Genomic DNA, 24,492 nt, shown 5'->3' with positions numbered 1-24,492 from the left:
ATTTTTATCCTCTTCAAAATAAATGTATTCCTTATGTAATGGGAAATAACAAAAAAGTCAACTTTTCTATTTCAACTAAATTTCTTGGTGTCACCATTAGTTCGAAACTAACTTGGAATGAGCATATTTCTCAACTCAACAAAAAATTAAGTAGTATTTGTTTCAGTCTCAATAGACTAAGAGGTGATGTCACAACACAGTGTTTAGTTTCAGTTTATTATGCAAAATTCTATTCTTTAATAAGTTACGGTATTATTTTTGGGGGTTATTCTACTGAATGTATTAGCACGTTTCACTTACAAAAGAAAGCACTAAGGATTGTGTTTGGATTGTCACCAAAAACTTCTTGAAAGCCCATCTTTCGAGATCAAAAAATATTACCATTATCTTGTCTGTACCTATATAAAATTATCTTGTTCACCGTAAGTAATAAACATTTATTTATTGAAAACAGTAACGTTCATAAATACAATGCTCGATTCGTTAATAATTTGCATGTTATCTCCCAAAATTTCTCATTTTTTCAAAAAAGCCGTAGGGGGGGGGGGTCGAAATTCTACATTTGTATTCCACATATTGCCTGGACTTCATTATGCTACCCTGAATAAGAGAAATCAAAAGAAAAGTTGTGCGACCCCCCTACCCCTCGCACAGCATATCCCCCTAGGAGTCAAGGATACCGAATGTCTTACAAAAGTGATCATTCCTCGTTTGCCCGTCTTTCGTAAATGCAAGCAGATAATGAAATGTAACTAATTACCACAATCATAGATACTGTTGTTCTACACCGGAAAAGATGACAGAAGCATTGCCGGAGTTGCCATCCGTAGAAATTACAGTGTTACCAAATTGACAATTCTCCAAAAATGTAGCTTAATTGACATATGGATTTAAACCCGGCTGTATTGTGTTAAATTTTATTGCTTATAATGCAATTATATAAAATAGAATTCTTTCATATTTAATAGCACATAATTACGAGTTAGATTGTGAAGGTTACAATGGTCGACAGCAGTCTTAATTGAAAGAAAATATAGAATACGGCTTAGGTTAGTGGAATGTGATGTTAAACTAAACATTTCTATATTTTTTCGTTTCAGTGTTTACGAGGCACCTTAGCAACAGAACAAACCAAACACAGCAAACATACGTACAGAAACACTTTATGCATTAACACCACTGGCCTTTCCAGTCAAATATAGGAAGTATTTTTCTTGACTCTTGAACATTTAAGATGTATTTGTGTCATTAACATAACCTATTCTCAATTGAGCAGCTTGGGTCACCAAACTCACAGCAAGTTCCACGCCTTGACTATGGCACGGTATAGGTTTAATTGGAAGTGGTCCATCAAGAGCTTGAAGAAAATCCTCACTGGTTACATTTTCCAGAATTGGAGGAGGTGTAATCGGTTCACATTCCCAATTAATCATATTTAAGTAATCGTCTGCTTCTAAATTAAGAGTTTTAGGCAACTGGTAGTCTCTTAGTTCGCCAGAGGTTACTTGTCTTGCTTCAGTGATTTGCTGAATTGCCTTTTCTCTACAATACTTCTTTGGGTCGGGTCAGTCAACATTGAAAGAAGAATATTTTCCGGATGAGCAAAATAACTATTATTTTTCAGTACCTTTTTCATAACTTCCTTGAGTTGTTCGTTTATATCATCAGCATCTCTTAATAATTTGCTAATATACCAGAAGTTTCTTGCTCCTTCCCATACATTTGGATGCGATTTAATCCGAAATCAACCAGGCGCATACACTCTCATAATTAATGTCACTAGGTATTTTACGTTTTCTGATGGTTCATTTAGATAAACATATAGTCGAAGTATTCTATTGGCCTTTGTAAGCCATCTTGCATGATGCATTTTTCCTGGCGATCTCTTATCTAACTGGTCTGAAATATTGCCGCGATGAATACTGTAACACATTTCATAAAGGTATTTTTCATCTGAGCTCAAAGTGACAACAACCTCTGCTGGAATTTCTTGAGCACTGCTTTATATTACGTCAAATTTGACTATTTTCAACTGAGTCAAATCCTTGCTAATTTGTTGCCCGATATTCCCTTTAAAAGTGTGAGGCTCTGAGCTTTTACCATCTATTACTTCAAAAACATGCTTAAAGGGAAGCTCATTTGTGTGTAAAAGGCAAATGATCCATTGAAGTGGTTTGTTGGGATGTAGTTCAATCAACTTGATAACTCCACCTGCACGTCGCCCTGTATTTACTGGAGTACCATCACATAATATCGCTTAATTGTTTCTTTGCTCTCAGTATCTCCTAGGAAAGTGATGATTTCTTCAGAAATGCAGTGAACAGTCCCGTTGTCTGGAGTTACGTGGTCCATTCTCCCGTCAAATCCAATACATTCAAGTTGAGCATTTTTTTATTTGATTTGTAAAGTATACTGTTTTCCAATTCGTTTTCTTTCCCTTTCCACTTTCTTCTTATCTAATATATTAGACTGATCTAGGATTCCCATGTCTTTCAAAGCAGCATTTACAATAGCAGCCGCAGCCCTGGAGCTGACTCGAAATCTGTCTGCTGTAATTGCCAAATTTTCGTAAGTGAATCGGTTCTGCTGATTTTCCATGAGTTCATTATTAGGAGCATAGTCACTGTCATTGCACATTTCAGGCTCAACACTATCACTAACAATATCGCCACATATCGTATCACTATCAGTACTTGAGGCTGCAATTAAACATCTCTGTCTTCTTTCAAGTGCATCTTTCCTGTCTGCTGTTCTCCTTCGTGCGGCAGTTGCGCCTAACGAGCTTAGCTGATTTACTCTTCCAAAATAATACCACACCTCTACTCTACTTAATGCTTCAATTTACTTTCTGTATTATTTATTACACGTTGTATAATATATCACTCCTTGTGATGAACGCACGTGGTGAGTCTTTAAGTCAATATCCCCGAAATTCCAAAATGTTTGAAAATCTATTAAAATTTTATGCGATATTTTTATATCTTCTATATACATTACACTCGTACAAAAAAAAAAAAAAAAAAAAACCTGAACCTTCAATAATTTTTTTCGGTACATGCCTGAATTCTTACTGCTGTATAAATTACTTATTTAATACCTGTTATTTCAGAAAATGACTAAAAAGTTCTTATTACTGATTTACTCAGTGCTGCTATACAATATAGTGAATTGCTGGGGGAGGGGTGCGAGGGGTAGGGAGGCTCGCAAAACCCTGAAACTTTATACATATCATGAGGAAGACATGTTAAACTCTGTGCATGGTGTGGATACTCAAAAACTAAAATTCATATATTTTTGACCCCCCCCCCCTAGTATATATTAATTGTACAAAAATTTTCAATAAGTTACCTGACTTTCTAAAGCAAAATAAGTCATATTCTAGGCTTAAATCTGCTCTTCACAAGTTCTTAGTAGATAAGTGCTACTACTCGGTAAATGAGTTTTTTGAAGATAATGTATAAATGTGTTTTGTTAATTATGTTATGAACGTGTAAACTTATAAAAATATGGTTATGTATGTATTTCTCTATTTGTAAGTTTTTTATAGCCTCTCTCTATATATAATTATTTTGTAATTTTGACAGCTGTATGCGTACTATAGAATACTCTCATTTGTATGCAAAACAGGCAAATAAATAAATAAATATTGCAGTGTTTGTCATTTAATTGCTTTTGTATTTCAATGCCCGACAACTGTTTCTACATATTTGCATTCATAAGATCCATATGAGGAAGTGACGTCACGAACCACAGTTGCAAGCATCAGCACAGGGAGTGCGCAAATAGACCTTCCAATACAAGAGCACATTTCAAGCGAAATCGATGATTGTCACAGATTTATATAAACTTCTGCAATATGGATAAGGACTATTTGATGTACCGTAAAATGCAACTCACTCTTATTCGCTAGTGTTGTATTTCAGCGAATGATTGATTTGGTTTTTAATTAAGCTAATAACAATCTCATATGGGATGTGGTCCAGTGATATTATAATTACTTTTCATTCATAAGAATAATTAAGATAATTCTCCTTATGAATGCAGGAAGAATTTATTTCGTTTATTTAAAGAAAAAATATGTAGCCTGAGATTGCGTACTTCAATGATATAAAACACAACACTCTCATTATATAAAATGGTCTAGCTTGCTTAGTTTCTAGAACAACGAAACCATTTTAATATCATTGGAAAGAACAGATTCTACTCTACAACTTTTATTATGGATGAGAGTTTGGTATCTTTAACGGTTTCATAGTTATGTGCCAATTCCTATAGATAACAAAGCGAATGTAACGAAGTTTTGGGGAAAACAGCCGCCATATTTCAATATGACGGCGTTATTGCAGAACTTTAACCAGCTTTTTTCATTTCTGTGATCTATTACCATCAATTTGACACAAGAACGAATTTCCTATCTTAATTCTGTGCGAAGATATACCTGCTATTTCAATGTAAAGTGTTCCTTTCCAATATCCAATATGGCGGCTCAAAATGGCGGGAAAATACGCGGTAGATTTTGCTATACTTTCGATATGTTATTTAAATTGCTTTTCTCTACCATAAAATCGAAACAGAGTTTCAGTTACAATTTGTTCCGGGTAAGGTGCCTTTTTTAATTACTTTGACTGGCCCATATGTTATTATGAGAGATATGTGCTAAGAACTGTCAGTTTTCTTCAAACACTTCATATTACATGTGTTCTATGTGAGTACCTCGCGTAACACGGACATCAAGTCGATAGTCTATCTTCTGTCACACATTTTGTAGCATATTCTCCAGTCAACGTCATTTTCCTAAACTGCTCGCTCTTGACTCCTAGCGGTAGAAAGTGAAAACATTGCGTAGAAACTAACCCTTGAAAGTTATCCTTTCGAAGCACATCTGTTACAATAACGTATGTTTATTAGATTTCACAGAATAACTTTCTGAAATCGAATCCATCATTTTGACTTGCCCTGTATACTTTGCTATTTGATAATGCATTTTAAGGGCCAATGTAAGATAGCTTGTTTACTTACTAGGATCAAGCAAGTGGGATTTAACAATATTATAATGTTAGTAAATATATTGTAATGATTTTATAGGTAGAGACTAAATGACGGTTCGGGCTAGTCTTTTCCCCTCACAATTTATTATAAAAATTGCTAATTACAAATGTCTTTGATTACAAAGAGTAAAATAGTGTCTATCTGGTTATTGACCAGATGAGAGGAAATAAGTGTTTTGCACGGTTCCCCTTCTCTCAAGACAGTCACCAAGGCACCTGCTGGTTCTGGTGAGTCTTGAAGGAAAGTTCCCTCAGCCCAAGCCAGCTTCGCGAGGCTTGGTTGTAGTAAGGATCCCTAGTGCAATGCGACCTCGAGTTAAGGAAAGGTGTAGCCCTAGTCCAATGCGACCTCAGGGCAGGTATTGGTTAGTTGATCAGTTGGTCGATTGATGCCAGGTCCCTCGGTGATTGGGCTTTTATTTGTCCTCTTCGGGTCCATGATGTGCGGATCCTTACAATATTATGCCTGCTACTCCATACGATAACTCTTGAACGGAAGTGAATTTTTGAATTTTGATTTTTTCAATACATAGAACAATTATCTCGTCCGAGTTCATTAATGAAGTCAATCTGTTAAGTTAGAGCAATTATCTCGTCCAAGTTCATCAATGAAGTCAATCTGTTAAGTTAGAGCAATTATCTTGGCCGAGTTCATCGATAAGGTCAATGCGTTACGTTAGAGCAATTATCTCGTCCGAGTTCATTAATGAAGTCAATCTGTTAAGTTAGAGCAATTATCTTGTCCAAGTTCATCAATGAAGTCAATCTGTTAAGTTAGAGCAATTATCTTGGCCGAGTTCATCGATAAGGTCAATGCGTTACGTTAGAGCAATTATCTCGTCCGAGTTCATTAATGAAGTCAATCTGTTAAGTTAGAGCAATTATCTTGTCCAAGTTCATCAATGAAGTCAATCTGTTAAGTTAGAGCAATTATCTCGGCCGAGTTCATCAATGAAGTTAATCTGTTAAGTTAGAGCAATTATCTCGTTTGAGTTCATCGACAAGATTAATTCGTTAAGTTAGAGCAATTATCTCGTTTGAGTTCATCGACAAGATTAATTCGTTAAGTTAGAGCAATTATCTCGTCCGAGTTCATTAATTGAAGTCAATCCTTTAAGTTATAGCGATTATCTCGTCCGAGTTCATTAATTAAAGTCAATCCGTTAAGTTGAGAGATTATCTCGTCTGAGTTTATTAACTGAATTCAATCTGTTAAGTTAGAGCGATTATCTCGTCTGAGTTTATTAATTGAATTCAATCTGTTAAGTTAGAGCGATTATCTCGTCTGAGTTTATTAATTGAATTCAATCTGTTAAGTTAGAGCGATTATCTCGTCTGAGTTCATTAATTGAATTCAATCTGTTAAGTTAGAGCAATTATCTTGCCCGAGTTTATTAATTGAAATCAATCCGTTAAGTTAGAACGATTATCTCGTCTGAGTTTATTAATTGAATTCAATCTGTTAAGTTGGAGCTATTATCTCGTCCGAGTTCATTAATTGAAGTCAATCCGTTAAGTTAGAGTGATTATCTCGTCCGAGTTCATTAATTGAAGTCAATCCGTTAAGTTAGAGTGATTATCTCGTCCGAGTTCATTAATTGATGTCAATCCGTTAACATCTCAACGGGTAATGGTGACTTTAAGTGTAGTTATCAATATCTCATTATCTATTAAAAGAACGGTAGAAAAAGATACACATCTCGTCGTTAGCTGGCAGCAAACATTCTTCAGCGGTTCATATCAACCGGTTGTAATTGAATCTGCCATTGCGTAATCATTTTTATTGTCCAACCGAGTTTATTAATTAAATTCTTACATATAAGTAAAAATAAGCACTACGTAACTTATACAGTAAACATAGATACCATTGATTCATATCTAATAAAAGTCCTTGATAAAATGTTAAAATTTGCGTATTATTATGCACACTTACCTTACTGTTATTATTATTATTATTATTATTATTATTATTATTATTATTATTATTATTATTATTATTATTAATAATAATAATAATAATAATAATAATAATAATAATAATATTTACCTGGGTGTAAATTATCGAGTTGCCATACAAATCTCTGACATCTCTGACATTATACTAAAATTTGTCATCAAAATTTCGGAAGAATTATTGTGTTATAAGGTTCAAAATCAGTATGTTTTGTTAATCACGCTACTGAAAAATGCCCTGCCGATTCCTATTCCTGTTTCTAATTATCAGATACGAGTCTAGTACGGAAAATGATTATAAAATCAAGAAATGGCCATGAAACGAATATCTATTTCCCAAAGCAGTTGTTCTCAACACGATGTGTCGTGATACATTCGTGTACCACGCAGTCCCCTAAGGTGTGTTGCGAAATTTTAGAATTTTAAAAATCATGAAGAATTTAGAAATAATTGATTAAAATAGAGACAGATTGTACCAGTCAGCATCTCCAGCGGTAGCAATAATGCTTAGTGCTATATAAAGTTTGATTTTGAGTTTAACGTTCCTTTCAGCAGCGAGGCTATATGATACGGGAACTACTGATTAACGTGAAATCCGAACCACATAAGCTCCTGCCGGGAATCGAACGCGGGTCTCCCACGCCAAAGGCGCGTGTGCTAACCGCTTAGGCACGAAGGAGCTCTAGTGCTATATAGAGTCATTATAAAAATTAATAGGTTTCACTTTATAATAAAAATATCAAACAAGTGTGTCACAATGTTTAGGACGATCAGTAAATTGTATCGTCAGGAGGGCCGTGCCGTGGAAAATCAGCGCCCGGGGCGAGAGTATACAACGGCGCCCCCATACATATATTCCAAGCAATTTTTCCTATCTTTTTCCCTCTTTCTCCCAAATTTTTCGCCCCTCTTACTTCGGCGCTCGAGCCATCGCCCCCCTACGGCACGGCCCTGATCGTCAGTCAAAAAGGTTGAAAACTACTGTTCCAAAGTACGGTGGACCAATCAGAACCGAGTACCGAATAATAATAATAATAATAATAATAATAATAATAATAATAATAATAATAATAATAATAATAATAATAATAATAATAATAATAATAATAATAATGTCAAACAATGCAAGCAGAGGCATTTTCGTTTCTATATATTTTGATATGAATTCGGATACAATCGTGCAATTTTATTTCCTATTTTTTAACGTATCTGTACACACACACACACATACACACAAAAGGTGTGGCATACTGATTAAAGGGAGAATTGTTTTGCTTCATGACAATGCCCGTCCACACGTTATAACTCAAATAAAACTTAAAATCTCATGTCATCATTTGACTGGACCTTCCGTACAATCCCAATATAGCGCCCAGTGACTACCACATATTCCTGCATTTGAAGAAGCATTTTGGTGGTTAACGCCACGACGACGATGATGAGGTTAAAACGGTTGTGTTGCAGTGGTATCAAATCAGGCGGCAGACGTCTATGAGGATGGTATTCAACAGCTTGCTGTACGATACGATAAGTGCCTTAATATTGGCGGAAATAATATAGAAAAAGTAGATGAAGGTACAAGTTCTCATGTAACAATAAAATTGTTATGAAAATATACTTTTTTTATTATTTCAAAAAGGTACTTACTTTAAAAACACGCCTTGTACTTTGGACCTGAATTTTTTGAAATACATTGAAATACATTCTGTTGCCATTTTAAAATTTCAACAGGTTAACTTTACACAAAAACTGATGTCGATGCAGATATTAAAGTGCGAAAGAGGAGTCCATAAATTTAATAATTTTAAACAGAATCATATCAATTTTCTGAATCTTAAAATCGGTATAAGATGACAACTGAACTTAAGTTTATAGCATAGTTATAATTTCTCTTATACATACAGTATCTTGTGAATGGATTAATTCGAAGGTAGTGTATGTCGGCACAAGTTTGTAGATTGCAGAAAATTTATGTCCAATCAGTACAGTTTTGAAATTACATTTTACTCAAAAAATATGTTGCTTAAAATAACCCTCGTGTCATTCTTTCAACTTTCCTTCATGATATATATTTAAATTAACTACAAACATAAAAACTGGTACTTAAGATTCTCAATTCAATTATTCGCTGTGTGGTGGTTACAAAGTATGATACAGATTTAATGTTACAAAACAAAGAAAGGCAGAAAAATACAGGGTGTCTGGGATGGGACTGACGGTTTTTATAGGTGTATAGTTTTAATATGGTCAGAGATACAGGAAAAAAAACATTCATATCGAAGGAAAACTCAAAAAAAAAAAATGTTCAGCAAATCTTCATACTAGAACAAGTACCGGTGACGGCGCTAGTATCGCCGATAAACAGAAATGGCGTCGGCAGTCGAAAAGGAGCAATGCGTGTGGTGCTTTGCAGAGACAAAAAGTATTGTTCAAGTTCAACGAAACTTTGGACTTGTTTACCACAAGGATCCTCCATCAGGCAACAGTATCCAGGCGTGGAAAGATCAATTTTTGAAATGAAAATGAAATGAAATCTTTGAATTTTACATCCAACGGTTATACCAGCTAGGCTAAAGGAGACGATGATTACGAGAAATGGTGGAATTAAGAAAGTGGGAAGAAACGGGAGAACTCCGAGGAAACCCACGCACACGGTGTTTGCCCATCACAAAGTTCACTTCGCGGAGGCTGGGATCGAACCCGGGACCCCAAGCACCAGAGGTGAACGCTCTATCACTGAGCTACCGCGACCCAGAATCAATTTTTATCAATGGGGAGTGGAGTGAAACAACACAGCGCCAGCGGTGGTAAATCGCGTGTGTCAGAAGAACAAGGTTACTAGAGAACCTTGTCAGAAGAAAATGTAGAAGCAATAAGAGGGTGTTTCTCACGTAGCCTGAGGAAGTCAATTCGCGCAGCGAGCAGGCAGTTGGCAATTCCGAAGTCAACAGTGCACGATGTGGTACACAAACGATTACGTTTGCGCGCTATAAGGTGCAATTGTTGCAAGAAACTAAGCCCAACGATAAGCCACAGAGAGCAACATTTGCTACTGAAATTCTGGACAGGATTGATTATGACCATCATTTTCTGTTGAACGTTATTTCCTCTGATGGGGCAACTTTTCACTTGTCTGATTGTGTTAACAGACACAATGTTAGGATATGGGGATCTGAGAATCCGCATGCGTACATAGAACATTCTAGAGACAGTCCCAAATTGAATGTTTGGTGTGCTTTAATGCATAATTAGGGATGCATTCGAGTCGAGTCGAGTCGAGATTTAAGCCTGTCTCGACTCGTCTCGAGAAAATGTTGTCTCGACTCGTGTCTCGACTCGAAAATATGTTTCTGTCTCGACTCGTGTCTCGACTCGACAGTCTCTGTCTCGACTCGACTCGAATTCGAGTCGAGACGTCTCGAAATTCGAGTCGAGACAAAATGTACGAGTTAAAATATACGCACCCATCAGCCAGACCATCATGACTACCTACCTAATTGTCAGTATGTCGACTTTTGGCATGGATAAAAACGGCGACACGTCTTGGCATACACGATGATCCTTGATAGGTCGCTGGAGAGAGCTGGCACCACATGTGCTCACTCAGGTCACCTAATTCCCGTAAATTCCGGGAAGGGGGGCGATGTGTTCTGACGTCACGTTCAATCACATCCCACAAGGGACATCACTCAAATGTCCGGCTCCAATTTCAATGAAACTTTTTTTGCTGATAGAAGGCATGTATGCATCATTACTTGTGATGACAAATTTTTGCCATGGTGCATGTTTTCTATTTTTTTTAAATAACTTTTAAGAGTTATGATGTGGTTATTAGAGATTACTACAGAAGTCCCTTACTACCCTTTGTAAACGGAGCGTTAATGAAGAAAAGTGAAGAAAAATCATGTGGATACATATAAGTCCTGGGGGGAAGTCGTATGGTAGATATGACCTTGATGGTAGCCATCTTGAAATCCGCCATTTTGAATTAAGGTCAAGTTTTCAAAATGGGAATAGGGTAATATGATACATAATTTCGGGCTAGAATTTAATTAGAAAAATAATGGTGAGGTTAGTTTTAAGATACACCCATTTGGGGGAAAGTTACAGGCATATTAATTGTTTTTACTTACTGTGTGCGTAAGTCCCTTCTTACTTTCGTCTCAAGACCTGTAAATCGATCGCAACGGCAGAGCCCGGTTTCGCACTAGTGTTTAGAATTCTTTAAACTCACTTGAGGCAATATTTGTGGATTATTGTATTGTATTTTGCCTTTAATTAAATTTGAACCCACTTCATGATCTTGTGTAAAGTATCACTAAAAGAGAATTTATATTTTTATGGAGAACGTAAGCATGGCAATTATAAAAGGTGAGTAAGGTGCGTATGTATTTATAAGAAAGTTTATTTTACGAGTCTTTTGTGGTTTCGCCAACCTATTCTTTAGTTGTTATTTTTTTTTAAAATACTCATATCTCATAAATAAAAGAGCTATTATAAAATCTCTTACCACTATTCTTTAATACTTATAAAATTTTATTTATTGTAAAAGCACTCGCGAGATATTTCTTATCGCCCACTAAAATTATGGTGGAGCTCCTTCGTGGCTAACGGTTAGCATACTTGCCTTTGGCGTGGAAAACCTGGCTTGATTCCCGGTGGGAGTTCATGTGATTCGGATTCCACGTTAATCAGTAGGTCCACGTCTTACATAGCCTCGCTGCTGAACGGGACGTTAAACTCAGAATCAATTCAACTCAAAATTATGGTTTTGACTTTATTATGATGTTATTAGTTTAAACGCCCAACTGCCCAGTAATTATAAACATTGACTACATTATAAAATTGTAATTTGTGACGACTAAAATATCAGAAATTAAAGATTATTCTTTGGGTTTTGGAACATTTTGAAAAACGTGAAAAACTGGTACTGTACCGATACAACACACCTTTTGGATTTGTCATAACATGTCTTACATAGCTTTGGTTTGATTCTCAACACGGACTGCAACTACCCGTTAAATTGTGCATCCGAAAGGCACTCTTTGTTAAACCTCGCTTATCACCGCTCATCTTAATAATATATATAACTTCACAGCGAAGCAAATGTTGCATTTCTCTCTTTCATCCTAACACAAAACAAAACTAACCACAGCTGTGACACGAAGGAGCTATTTCGAAAAGAAACAAGCTGTGCTTCATAGAGATGTGTACCAAATGATAGAAGTATAACGTATTGTTTTCTTTCCTGTTTATTGATATCAGTTGGTGTTCTTAATGAGTTTACTCACTAGTTTAGAAAGAGTATATATGGAATTTGGACATATGTTGTACGTATTCTCCTGAGAAATTGATGAGACCAGAAAAATTATAAGGACAGATGGAATAGGTTTAAGCGCATCTACGTGACTTTATCAAATATTTATTCTCCATAATGGTACCACGCGGAAAACTTGGTATAGGCCTACTTTTGTCTTTGCCTCCCTGTTAGCTGTTTCGTATCATATATATCGGATGGTTTTGATATTTCTTCTGATCATTAAAACAACAATGGTACCTGTGTGCGTGCAGAAATGCAAAAGCACAAGGTAACTTCCTATTTGTTTTGGAAACAACAAACCCATTTCACGTGTGCGAGAGAAATTGAGCACAGTGAGATCGGGTGTTTACTCACGGTCAGTTCGCAGCAGGAGTCCATGGTAAAAGATTTGGCTATCTCGAAAACACTCGCAAAACCTTACAAATACAAAAGACTGCGCTTCAAAGAAAGTTTAGACACAGATGTTTCAATTTTCTTTTAGCATCTTTCTTCAGCAAAAGAGTCGGTTCATTGTATTCGAAAAAGGGAAGGGAGAAAGGGTGAATTTAAATTTTATGGGGGGGGTATCATTGTAAGTAGTATAAACAATACATACCGCTTCCGACTCGACCCTCATCCTACCTCAAGTTGTAAAGTAGAAACTACTAGAAAGGGACAGAAGTATTCAACATGACTGCGACTTGAGTTTCAGTTCACAATACTAAAACCAGTGAGCAAGTAAACAGTCTTTTGTAGGATCGTGTTTTACTTCTTGAATTTATTTTTGAACATTTCTGTGAATTCAACAACAGAACGCAGTAGAAATACGGACTAGTTTTTACTTCAACCATTACTTTCGCTCCAACCCAGGGATGCCACATTTATGATTTCGTACTAGATTTAGTGATTTTACTATTGAACTAGTGATCTAGTACGTACTTTGGGTAAATAGGCACATTCTAGTGATTTTTTTGCATTTTTTTTTCTGATGCAGACAAATGACAAGGAAATGGTTCTTAAAATAAAAGGAAGAAGTATATTGCAGTTCAAAACAAATGTAGAAACTTTAAATTATTTTTTTTCTCTCTGACTGAGTGAAACCCCTGCTGTGTAACGACCTTAAGTAAACAACGGCTATCTTTGGTCCGCTACCTCCTTTTGTTAGCCGACATGAGATGGGTTACTTTTTTTTTCTGGAAGAAAGTGAAGAAATAATTATCCAGTACATTTACGTTTTGTCAGGCACACAGGCGCAGTCTGTACTTGTTTCCTAACGAATTTTAGCAACATAACATAAATGAAACATATGTACCAGAAAATAGAGGCAGTACAAACGGAAATTTTCATCTGTGACACATTTGATGAGAAATATAGTTAGAAGTCACGTGCAAGCACTCTAAACATGTCCTATCCTGTAATTCTATTCGTATGTTTATGTAGGTGAGACTGAGAAATCAAGAAACAATAATAACTGGTTTTCTTCCAGGGGGAAAATCTAAATGAGAAGGGGTGTTACACTGGGACTTTAATTGCGTCCTTTGTACAAGATTAACAAGTAATAGCAATTTTTTAATTTATTTTAGTTCTTGGGGAGAGGAAGATGGAAGCGAACCCTCGTAAGGACCTCTGCAAGGAAACATGAATACTATCCGCCACTGTTTGTTACATTACACAAAATAGTTTTATATATATATATATATATATATATATATATATATATATATATATATTGAGTTTTAGTCAGGGTTTTCATTCTCCAGGAGAGGGGGGGGGTAGTAATACCTGACGAACATTTTCTATTCTCAGAGTGTTGCAATGATAGCATTTCCTCCATTATAACTTGGCCAAGCTAGTTGCATTATATGTACTTGTGTCCTTGTAGCCTAAAAAGCTTAAATTTCTATGGCTGTTTTACTCTGTACCCATGTTTCTCATTTTCGGTCTACGGGACTCTGTGTCCGGAAATTTTCGATGGCTTCCAAGTCGGAAAATAAGTGTATCAAAGGCATATATATTATATCTATGGTTATATGAGGCATGGATCTACAGTTTTAAAGTGGGATACCGGTAACAACTTCATGAGCTTCCACCGTAAATCGAACCAGAGTCTCCCGCGATCAAGGCGTATGTGTTAACCATACAGCCACGAGAAAATTCACATAAGCACACACACACATATATATTGTTGAATTGATTTTGACTTTACCGTCTCTTTCAGCAGCGAGGATATATGAAATGTAGACCTACTGATTAACGTGGAATCCGAACTACATGAGCTCGCGCCGGGAATTGAACCCGAGTCTTCCACGGCAAAGACGCGTACACTAGCCGCGGAGTTCACACACAAACACAGAATCAGAGTCCTCACACACCAAGGGTGAGAGCTGTGCCACTGAGTCACAGCGGCCACGGGGCTAGGTCGAGTCCACTTTACGTTCATAGTTTCTTAGTACATAAATGTTACGATTATGAAATAGATTTTCCTTAATGAGCTGCATAAAAACAAAAGCTTTCGAAATGCATTAAACAATTAGCTCGATTTGAGTGTGAACTTCAAGTTATATCAGAGTGTAAATACGGATACGCACCAAAGCTCGAAAACTTAATACACTATTTCTCCTATATAGTCAGCATGTATCAAGCAATCGTTCAGCTTTCATTTGAGAGGATGGAAATCGAAGGCCCCTGAACAACTATGTTACTAATGTGCGGAATGTATTTATCTTACAGTGAACTGCTTTGATGCCAAGTGGCCTAACTTCAAAATTGAAATTTTCCAGGAGTGAAAGTTGAAGTTCAATATCTCATGAACAATCCATATTTCTTTTATGTTGGGAACCAAAACCATAATTACTGTATGCAGTTCATTGCTTTATAACTTAGTGTTTACAAAAATCCTTTTAAAAAATACCTATTCATAGAAGTGAATGGTACTTATCTGTACTAGTTCTTGGCATCCAAGCAGTCCATTTATTGTAATACTAGCCTAATATACCCATTCTTCGCATGGGGGCTGTATTTGGAAGTCAACACCTGTGGAAGTATCACCATTCATTTCAGTGACCGCGAAAACTAAGGATTTGACACTAGTATCAATCAATATGGGCTATTTATACATGTCTCGGTATTCCTCACCCGCTGACACCCGGCCCGCATACAGTAGTAGCTGAATTTGCAAGTCATCGCTGATGGAAGTGTCACCATTGATCTCAGCGACCGTGAAAACTATGGATTTGACACTAATGTCGATCAATTTGGATTACTTTTACTACATGTCTCGCTAAACGTCCCCCTGAGACCCCCTGGTTCCAATTTTGACAAAAACGCTTCGCCTTAGACTGGGACCTGGACCAAGGTATCCGTGACCAAAATTTGGTAACTCTCGGTCAACTTGTCTGGTCCCCAGGTCGGTCCCAGTAAGCGTCCCCCCCCCGAGACCCCCTGGTTCGAAATTAAAAAAAAAAAAACGCTTCGTCTTGATCTGGGGCCTGGACCAAGGTACCCGTGACCAAATTTTGGGAACTCTCGGTCCACTCGTCTGGTCCCCAGGTTGCACACAAACAGACAGACAAACACACAAACAAACTTTATTTTATTTATATTAGATAAGACATACTATGTAAAATAGTCTCGTATCATAATATGTGATGTACAACAAATGTTACATTATATATCATCCGTAGCTCTTGATATGCTGCAACATATTAAAGCCTCAAAATACTTGGGCAAGCGAATAATCCAGAAGTTACGTAACCCTATTGCGTTCATGGGAACGAAAACACAATAATTATAACTATGCTAAATTACTATAGACTACCAACTGCTCATTCAGAGAATTTATGAAGTTCACCTTATCGTAATAGTTTTATACAAACTAGATTTAGACTACGGATAATAGTTTTATACAAACTAGATAATCAATTATTATTATTATCATTATATTTGCAGTACAACCAAATACAACGACATTAACTATTAGTTCTAATTAACTGAATTGAGCTGAAAATTAAATCTTGATCTTTAAGGATTAACTATTAATTTTATGCGTTCTGTACCTTTCTGAAGGAATAAAAGCTGGAATTGGTTTCAAGGCTGTTTCTGAGTGAATACTTTCTTCAAAATAATATTAAAAATTATAGAAAGATTTTCGAGACATTCGAGTCGAGTCGAGATTTTTAAGAGCCGTCTCGACTCGACTCGTGTCTCGACTCGAAAATTCGAGTCGAGAAATACGTTTGTCTCGACTCGTCTCGAATTTTACAAAGTGTGTCTCGACTCGAATCTCGACTCGAATTCGAGTCGAGTCGAGTCGAGATTCGAGACATGTCTCGACTCGAGCGCATCCCTATGCATAATGCAGTTATAGGTCCCTTCTTTTTCATAGAGCAAACCATAACAGGAAATGAGTTCTTAGATATCCTTCAACACTTTGCAGTTCCCCAGTTACAACATTTGCAACCTCAAGTGATATTCCAATTGGATGGTGCCCCGTCATATTGGAGCCTACAAGTGAGGGAATACATTGATACTGAATTTCCTGACCGTTGGATAGGCCGTGATGGGCCAATTAGGTGTCCTCCATGCTCCCCTGATGTTACCCCTCTGGACTTCTTCCTCTGGGGATATGTGAAAGACCTTGTATATTCTGGTGAAAAGGTGCCTAACCTTGACGAAGTGAAGAACCATATTAGAAATGCGATTGCTTCAGTAATACCTCAGATGTTACAGAATATGTGGAGAGAGATTGAGTGTAGGCTAGATATTGTAAGGGTTACATATTGAGCTCACGTGGAGTTACACTGAGTTAGAATGACTTGTAAGTAAGACCAAATAAACTTTTTGAGTTCTTTAAAATGCATGGTTTTTTCTTCTGTATCTCTGACCATATTAAAACTATGCACTTTTAAAAACCGTCAGTCTCATTCCGGACACCCTATAAAACAAAATACCCAAACCAAAACTCTATATTTCATAACTACATTATAGTTATTTAAATTAAAACCTTCAAACAGACATCACAGGGACCGTCTTGTCCGCCGCAAAACGCAGTTTCTCCTTGAAATTGACAAAGATGACTTCCTTATTTTGCTACTATCTGGTTCAAAATTCGAGTCCAATTGCGCTTAAATTGCGTAATAATATTTATCGAAAGGAGCATTTTACCAACCATACTACTCTTGATCAGAGTTCAAAACTGTTCTGTTCCACGGGTCTCCACTAGGGCACTGACGTTGAACTATCCACGCACGCAATATATGGAATGTGATAGTCCTCGAGAAACTAGACGACGCGGTGCTCATTATGCCTTGTCGGGCAAAATACAATAGGGTATGTAATATTTAGACTACGCATTCATGGCAACAGAATTTTCATAGACAGTGAGAAACATACATTTTACTGTTCATAGTTTCATAGGTAACGAACGCCGAAAATGCTCCTGTGCTATTACCTGCCAGATCATTTCTTTGGAAATTTGAATTTCGGTTGTACCATTACTTCGATAGGATTTGTACATCTGGTATAATGAAGAGACATTTATTGGCATTCATCTCTGAGGCATCCCATTTGACCTTTCTTCATCCCATATGAAGAAAAAATTAGCTTCCGATGGTACGGCTTATTTTATACAATTCTTCTTTACATTATCAACGTCTTCTTTTCGTATCCCTACCACCTTTTGTCTTTTACGGGAATTTCGGCTGTGTTCCTATTTCTCATCACGAAGGCATGCGAAATCTTCAGCTTCAGCACCTTGTCACCTTCACAGGTTTGATTGTTTCAGAAACATTTATTTTTTTACCATCCTTTGGATACATGTTATGTGCTGGGGGTCTAAATTTGTGTTATATCGGTGATCTGCAGTTTCCAGAACCAGTTTGATGACTCGATAGATCCATCTTTTATACACATACCTTGGTTCTTGAAGTGGGATACTGTCAGTGCATGATCACGTTTGTGCGCCTAGGAAAGGCTGACAATTGCAGTGCTTTATGTTTCTGTAGCTATTGCTTTCGATATGTTGCTCACGTTCAGCTCACTTTATCAGACAAACATCACCATCTACTACACTCCGTAGTAGCAACGCATATACATTCCTTGGTCTCGTACACAGTGGTGCCAACTCCAAGTTTGTGACAATAAACCTGAATCATAAGGTTTATATAGTTGACAGTGTTTACATAGATGAAATGGGATTTATTTATTTATTCAATAACTATTTATTTATTTACTTTTTTACTAAAAGTAATAAGATTTTCTGGTTTGTCACACAGTTTCTCTACTACTCGGAGTTCGAGTTCCCGCCTGTTTGTGTTATTTGGCTATTGTCCTGTGTACAGTGGCGGCGTAAGGGCGGGGCGAGCGGTGGCCCCGCCCCGGGCCCCACTTCGTGGAGGGCCCCGGACGGTAGGTAAAAAATAATTGCTAAAGAACTTTGTTAGTATGAGCCGTACAAAGGCCGTCAAAGTTTATAATCCACACCTTCCCTAAAAGTAAACGCAATTAATTGTCGATCGATATTACACCAAATAACTGATGAAACAACAGAAATATCTGTCTAATAAAACTAATCAGTGCCGAATTATGTGTAAGCTAAACAAGCTATAGCTTAGGTCCTCCCTCTCTTGGGGACCTGTAAAGAAATTTAAAGAAACAACTGAATGTAGATTAAAAATAAATAAAATAAACGTTCCACCCTCTTTTGGGTGGGGAGGGTAAGAAATTTAAAGGAAGAGGTTGAATGTAGGTGAAAAGCCAACTTTTTTTTTTTTTTTTTTTTTTTTTTTTTTTTTTTTTTTTTTACTTTGCCAGCTTTGTGCAAAGCTAGATGATGAGAGCGAGGAAAGACTAAAAGCATGTTACTCTGGTTTGGCTTTGTTCTACCAGAATGACCTGGACGGCGTAGAATTATTTCAGGATTGTAAGCATATAATCCATTCTCTAAGGTGTGCTCAGATAGCTAAAGAACAACTTGACTTTTCTCCACAAGGCATACTGAAATATGTATCTTCAATGAGGATTGAAGCTACAAAAGTTTGGCAACCGCTCTTCAGAATTTGATAACACATGCCCGTATCTGTCGCATCGTGTGAACGGTCTTTCACCAAATTAAGCTGATAAAATCATACTTGCACTCCACAATTCGTCAAGAAAGACTCACGAATCTGGACATTCTTTCTATTGAAAATGAAATAAAATCTAATATAGTTGAGATTTCCGCAGCAACCAAATCAAGAAAGGTAACATTCTGAATGCTGGTGGAACACAGGTTACTAAGGTAGTGGAAATATCATTGAAAGTAGTTTCATGTTTCAACTTAAGACAATAAAAATATAAAAATACCAAAAGAATAATAAAAAGCCGTCAAGATCTGTCAATTGACTGGTGATGGGTAGTACAACCCATAGTAGAATTCTGTGTTCACATATTTAATCTATGATATATTCCCAATTATTCAATATATTCAGGATTTTTTGTAATAATATATTCTAATACTAAGGATGTTAGTAAATGGTAATAGAAAGTCATAAGTGACAGAATATAAATATGAGTGAATTATTAAACACAAAATGATGTAATCATAATACAAGTGTGAAATATGGAAACAATAGTAAAAAAGACAAGCAGGAGAGAAACATACCATGCTTAACTATTCACTGATATTTCAGCAAAATCAGTGGGACTAAATAGATCGTATATTATCACTGAAGAGAAACCTAGTAAAAGATAAATGATGACAGGCAGGAGAGAAATCTATTCTAGCCATTATTTACTGATACTTCGGTAAAAAAATAAATAAATAAATAAATAAAAATAAAAAAATAAAAAAAAGTTTAAGTATCGTGTGTGATCACTGGAGAGAAACCGAATGTTAAAGTGAATGGGGCTAATTGCAGGAATAAAATCTAATTAAATAAAACCCATGTAGTGTAAACTCAGATAGGTAAGAAACCATGAATAAACTTAGCCATATAAGAAATTGTACAGGAGGAACACCAAAGGCGAGAACAGAACAAGAAAATTCTAGAAAACTTGCTTACATTTACAGCTTACATTTAAAAATCGCGTCGGTTATATTATTATTTGCGATCTTTTCAATATCAGCTCATTGTTACGTTTTGCACATAAATTTGTCTCTAAATGTATTATTAGGAGCATTACTCCTACTATTCTATCTAATTACAGTACACGTTTAAACTAGGATAACTTAGATGTAGGATAAATTTTGGATTCTTTGTAGCTTCCGTTAAACTTGTATCTCTAACCCTTTTTCTATCGTGTCCCTTGTTTAAAAATGAATAAAAAATATATGTAACGATAGCTCTGGTCCGGTTTTATCTTTAGATACCAGCCTGAAGGCGGTTCTTGGCGTTAATAAAATAGACAGGGATGCTGAATGTCACCCAAATTTATTTAATATATCCCAAATTAAGTGGTTTAAACACAAACACCAATGGGAAAGGAGGGAGTAATAAACAGAAAGAATGATTATGTAAATGAATGTCAAAAATAGAAGTTTATAAATCACGGTTTCTCGAAAAGGGGCCCCGATCTACTTCACTGGCAACGGGCCCCAGTTTGCCTTACGCCGCCACTGCCTGTGTATACTGGTACTTGCTGTGTATGAGGTTGTTTAAATAATGATACAATTAAAGTGTTTATGCTTACTGATTTTTAATTTCGTCCAATATCCTGAAGGCCTGGTTAAGCTGTTGTTTAAGTAGTGCTGCTGGATACCCTTGCCTCATAGTATCAAGAAGAACATTGAGCTTAACTTCTTTGTCCTGAAAATACACAGTCCGCTCAATAAGTTCCGTGAGTACTTCAAAATAAAATAATAATAATAATAATAATAATAATAATAATAATAATAATAATAATAATAATAATAATAATAATAATAATAATAATAATAAACCATTTTAGTTTTCTACTATATCTACCACATTCAATTTAATTCAATGACAATTGTCTGTTGTGGTGTTCCGTGCAATATAATTACCCTCATTCACTCATTCATATGTTTTATGAATGAGTGAGAATGTTTCTTTAATATGTTACTCCTAGAGAAAAATTCAAAATTAAAAGGCTCAGAATAAAAGTCAACTAGTGAAATCTATTTTGTAACATTCCAATTTAATTAAGATTATTATTACTCCAAGGCTATCTTAACGCATGGGCTTAACTGCTAACGTTGCCCTACGTTTTAATTGATCGCCTTGCCTATCATTTGCCAATCAACTCAATTACCAATGTAGTCCCTGTAAAAGAAATACCGGTACCATATACTTCTGAGAATCTAAGACAAGACTTTTTGCCGCAATTTCGTGCTAAAAAAAATATGGGGTCGTCTTGCTTTCGCGACGTATGATGTAGTATTATTCTTCGCTGAACAGAATATAAGCTCAAACGTTTACCCTTTCTCGCCTACCACTTTAGCCTTGACAGTTCACAGATTCAGTGAAACCTTCCAGTGAAGAAGACTAAGGGAGGCAGGACCGTGCCGTGGAAAATCATCACCCGGGGCGAGAGTATACGACGGCGCCCCATACATATATTCCAAGCAATTTTTCCTATCTTTTTACCTTTTTCTCCCGAATTTTTCGCCCCTCTTACTTCAGCGCCCGGAGCCGTCCCCCCGCTCGCCCCCCCCCTCACGGCACGGCCCTAAAGGGAGATATATGTCTCATTTGATTTTTGGTTTAGTTTTATAGTAAGTTCTTAAAATATAACCAGTATGTGCTGTAGATGTTTTTCTTTTCTCTTTTCTTTTCTTTTTCTCTCTTTTTTTCTTAAGAGTATTGTCTAGCACTCACAAATATAGGTAAATATTAAGATTAGGAGTAAGAGATTCCAGCCGTTGAATAAATGATAGTAAATTGTTAGACAACATACACTTTAACTATGCTGAGGCAATGTAAATAATATTTTTCAACTTTATTTTTGTAAATACTAATCACCAACCATGCCGACGATTTGCCTACGCACAGTCTAACACATGTGCTGATAGAGTGTTTATATCATTTCCTGTCTGTGTTGAAATTATCGAGGAAGTGTGAAACCTTACTTCAACACTGCCAGTCCCAAATAGTGGACTAATTTTGTCCTCACTTAATAGGAAAACTGCATGCTACTAAATGTTATCTATTACACATATTTATTAACGTACTATGTATTTAAATCTCACCTCAACTTTTTTCTTGGTTTCATTATTGTCCTCGTTAATTTTACTTTTGTTGTACTCTTTGCAGTTGCTTATTTTATTATGATATTCGATTAGAAGATCAGCAGTTTCGCAGAGAAGTTCAGGCAAAGTATTTATAGCTTGCTGAATTTTTGACATAACTTCCGACCAGATTTCCTAAGTGTTAGAAAACAAAAGGTATTAATATTGCTATCAAATATTTCTTAACAAAATAATAAAGAAAATTCTGGCTGTAGATTTTAAATTCTGCCATATTATCTTCTGTATTATTCTGTCATTTCTTCATACCATAGCTTAATGGTTCTACGAACAAAATCATAGTCGTTCAGAAGCTCGGGCAAGGCTGCAAATCAGCAGCTGGACGTCTAAGATCCATGAAAGAAGGAGGATAGAACATGTGTATCTGGAGAAAAATATAATAACAACTAATATCAAGCTTATAAAATCATTGCATAATAGGCTTACAGTTATTTTATTATACGTTATAACATGTAAAACAATGATGTAAAACAATTACCGGCCAATTAACTTGGTAATATTCAACACGTCATGAACTGAGGATATGTCCCACCGTTTACTATGAATATAATTATCAATTAACGTCGTCGTCTTTCACAATTCAAATTCATACCCATATACTTTAATATTCTATGATAAACTTCATTATTTCGCGCAGAATACATTACGTTAGTCATACATGGGTTGAATAAAAAGCAATGGCAACACTATTCTCACGTTAGAGAGCTGTTTTAATATTACAAGATCCCCGTAGTTGACGGAATCTGCGTTCGGATGATAACCATGCCTTCCATAGCCACAGGGGATAATACATTAAATCTACACGTAAATAACTCGAATATGCAGAGGTTGTCTGGAAAGCAAGTGTAAAGTCGTACCGTACTATCTTGTACATACAATAAATAAACAAACATGGAAAGCACACAAATATATTCAACGCTTACCTGAAATATGTTTTTATCCAGAGACCGTTACAAATACATTTTAATAATAAATAAACAACAGAGCACTTACGACACTTATTAATGACTTTATGCAGAGAACTCACAGAATTGATTTTTAACACTAATCTTGATAGAAAAAAATATTAAAATAATATGAGAGATATCAATTTATTATTTTAATTTCACATTCACAAACAACACTGAGATTTTCCACACTGGTTATATATAAAATAGATATTTTTTTTCTCATTGCCCCATTATTGAACGACACGGTCGCGTTATTCGCGTCGCGTAGACGAAAACGAAATTACACTCAGAGATGAGAGAACGCAGGAACAATCCATCTATCGTTCCATGTCAAAAAGTTCTAAATTTCTCCTCCGTGCTGCTATGATGGTCATTACATGACATATGAAAAGGGTTATCCTGTTAAACCATGAGTAAAATCATTTTTACATTAATATGTGATACACTCCACTGTTACCGCCTTTTTATTCTTTTTTTTTTTTTTTACTACACGGGTTAGAAAAAGATGAAAAAACTAAATATTAACGATTCTGGCTTTCACATATCAAATGATACTTTCAAGTAATATCACAGTTTTACTAATATTTTATAAAATATAAACGCAAACTTAGTCATATTGAGTGCTGATGCGTTTTTTCTAGTATGGGATACACATATGTATGTTCCTCCTCGATCTCAGTTTTCCAGAAGCACTGGTCGCCCTTCCTGTTTCAACGCTTTTTTACAGACAAAGAGAGTGAATTGATACGGATGTTGTTAAATGTTGTTAGAATATAGTTCCTATAAAACTGCACATTATTATTAAACATTTTAGTCACCTATACACCATTAAGAAAATTTTGTCTATTAATTGAATGACCAAGACGTAGGCACTAGATTGTTCATTAAATATTAATCAATAATCAATAATTGAACATATTCATATTTTAGACAGCAGACTGCGTAGGTGTGAGTGAGGGAACGAGCAAATACCTTCCCAAATACGGTTCGGCGAGAGGT

The 24,492-nt window shown here is 36.0% G+C and overlaps 1 protein-coding gene across 3 annotated transcripts in view; it reads right to left on the bottom strand.

The window, feature by feature from the left end:
- Window positions 1-24,492, bottom strand: part of LOC145690134 (uncharacterized) — a 171,836-nt gene that overhangs the window by 88,984 nt on the left and 58,360 nt on the right. For all 3 annotated transcript variants that reach the window (XM_081764723.1, XM_081764726.1, XM_081764725.1), the window contains 2 exons: window positions 22,487-22,660; window positions 20,968-21,083 (listed from right to left, as the gene is read on the bottom strand). In XM_081764723.1, the coding sequence (XP_081620849.1) occupies window positions 20,968-21,083; window positions 22,487-22,660 (290 nt within the window). The remainder of the gene's footprint in view (window positions 1-20,967; window positions 21,084-22,486; window positions 22,661-24,492) is intronic.

This window comes from Thermobia domestica, chromosome 7 (genome assembly GCF_964235325.1).
Source record: "Thermobia domestica chromosome 7, izTheDome1.hap1.1, whole genome shotgun sequence".
Taxonomy (NCBI): domain Eukaryota; kingdom Metazoa; phylum Arthropoda; class Insecta; order Zygentoma; family Lepismatidae; genus Thermobia; species Thermobia domestica.
The sequence above is the reverse complement of the archived record's forward strand: the minus strand, read 5'-3'. Positions and strand labels throughout refer to the sequence as shown.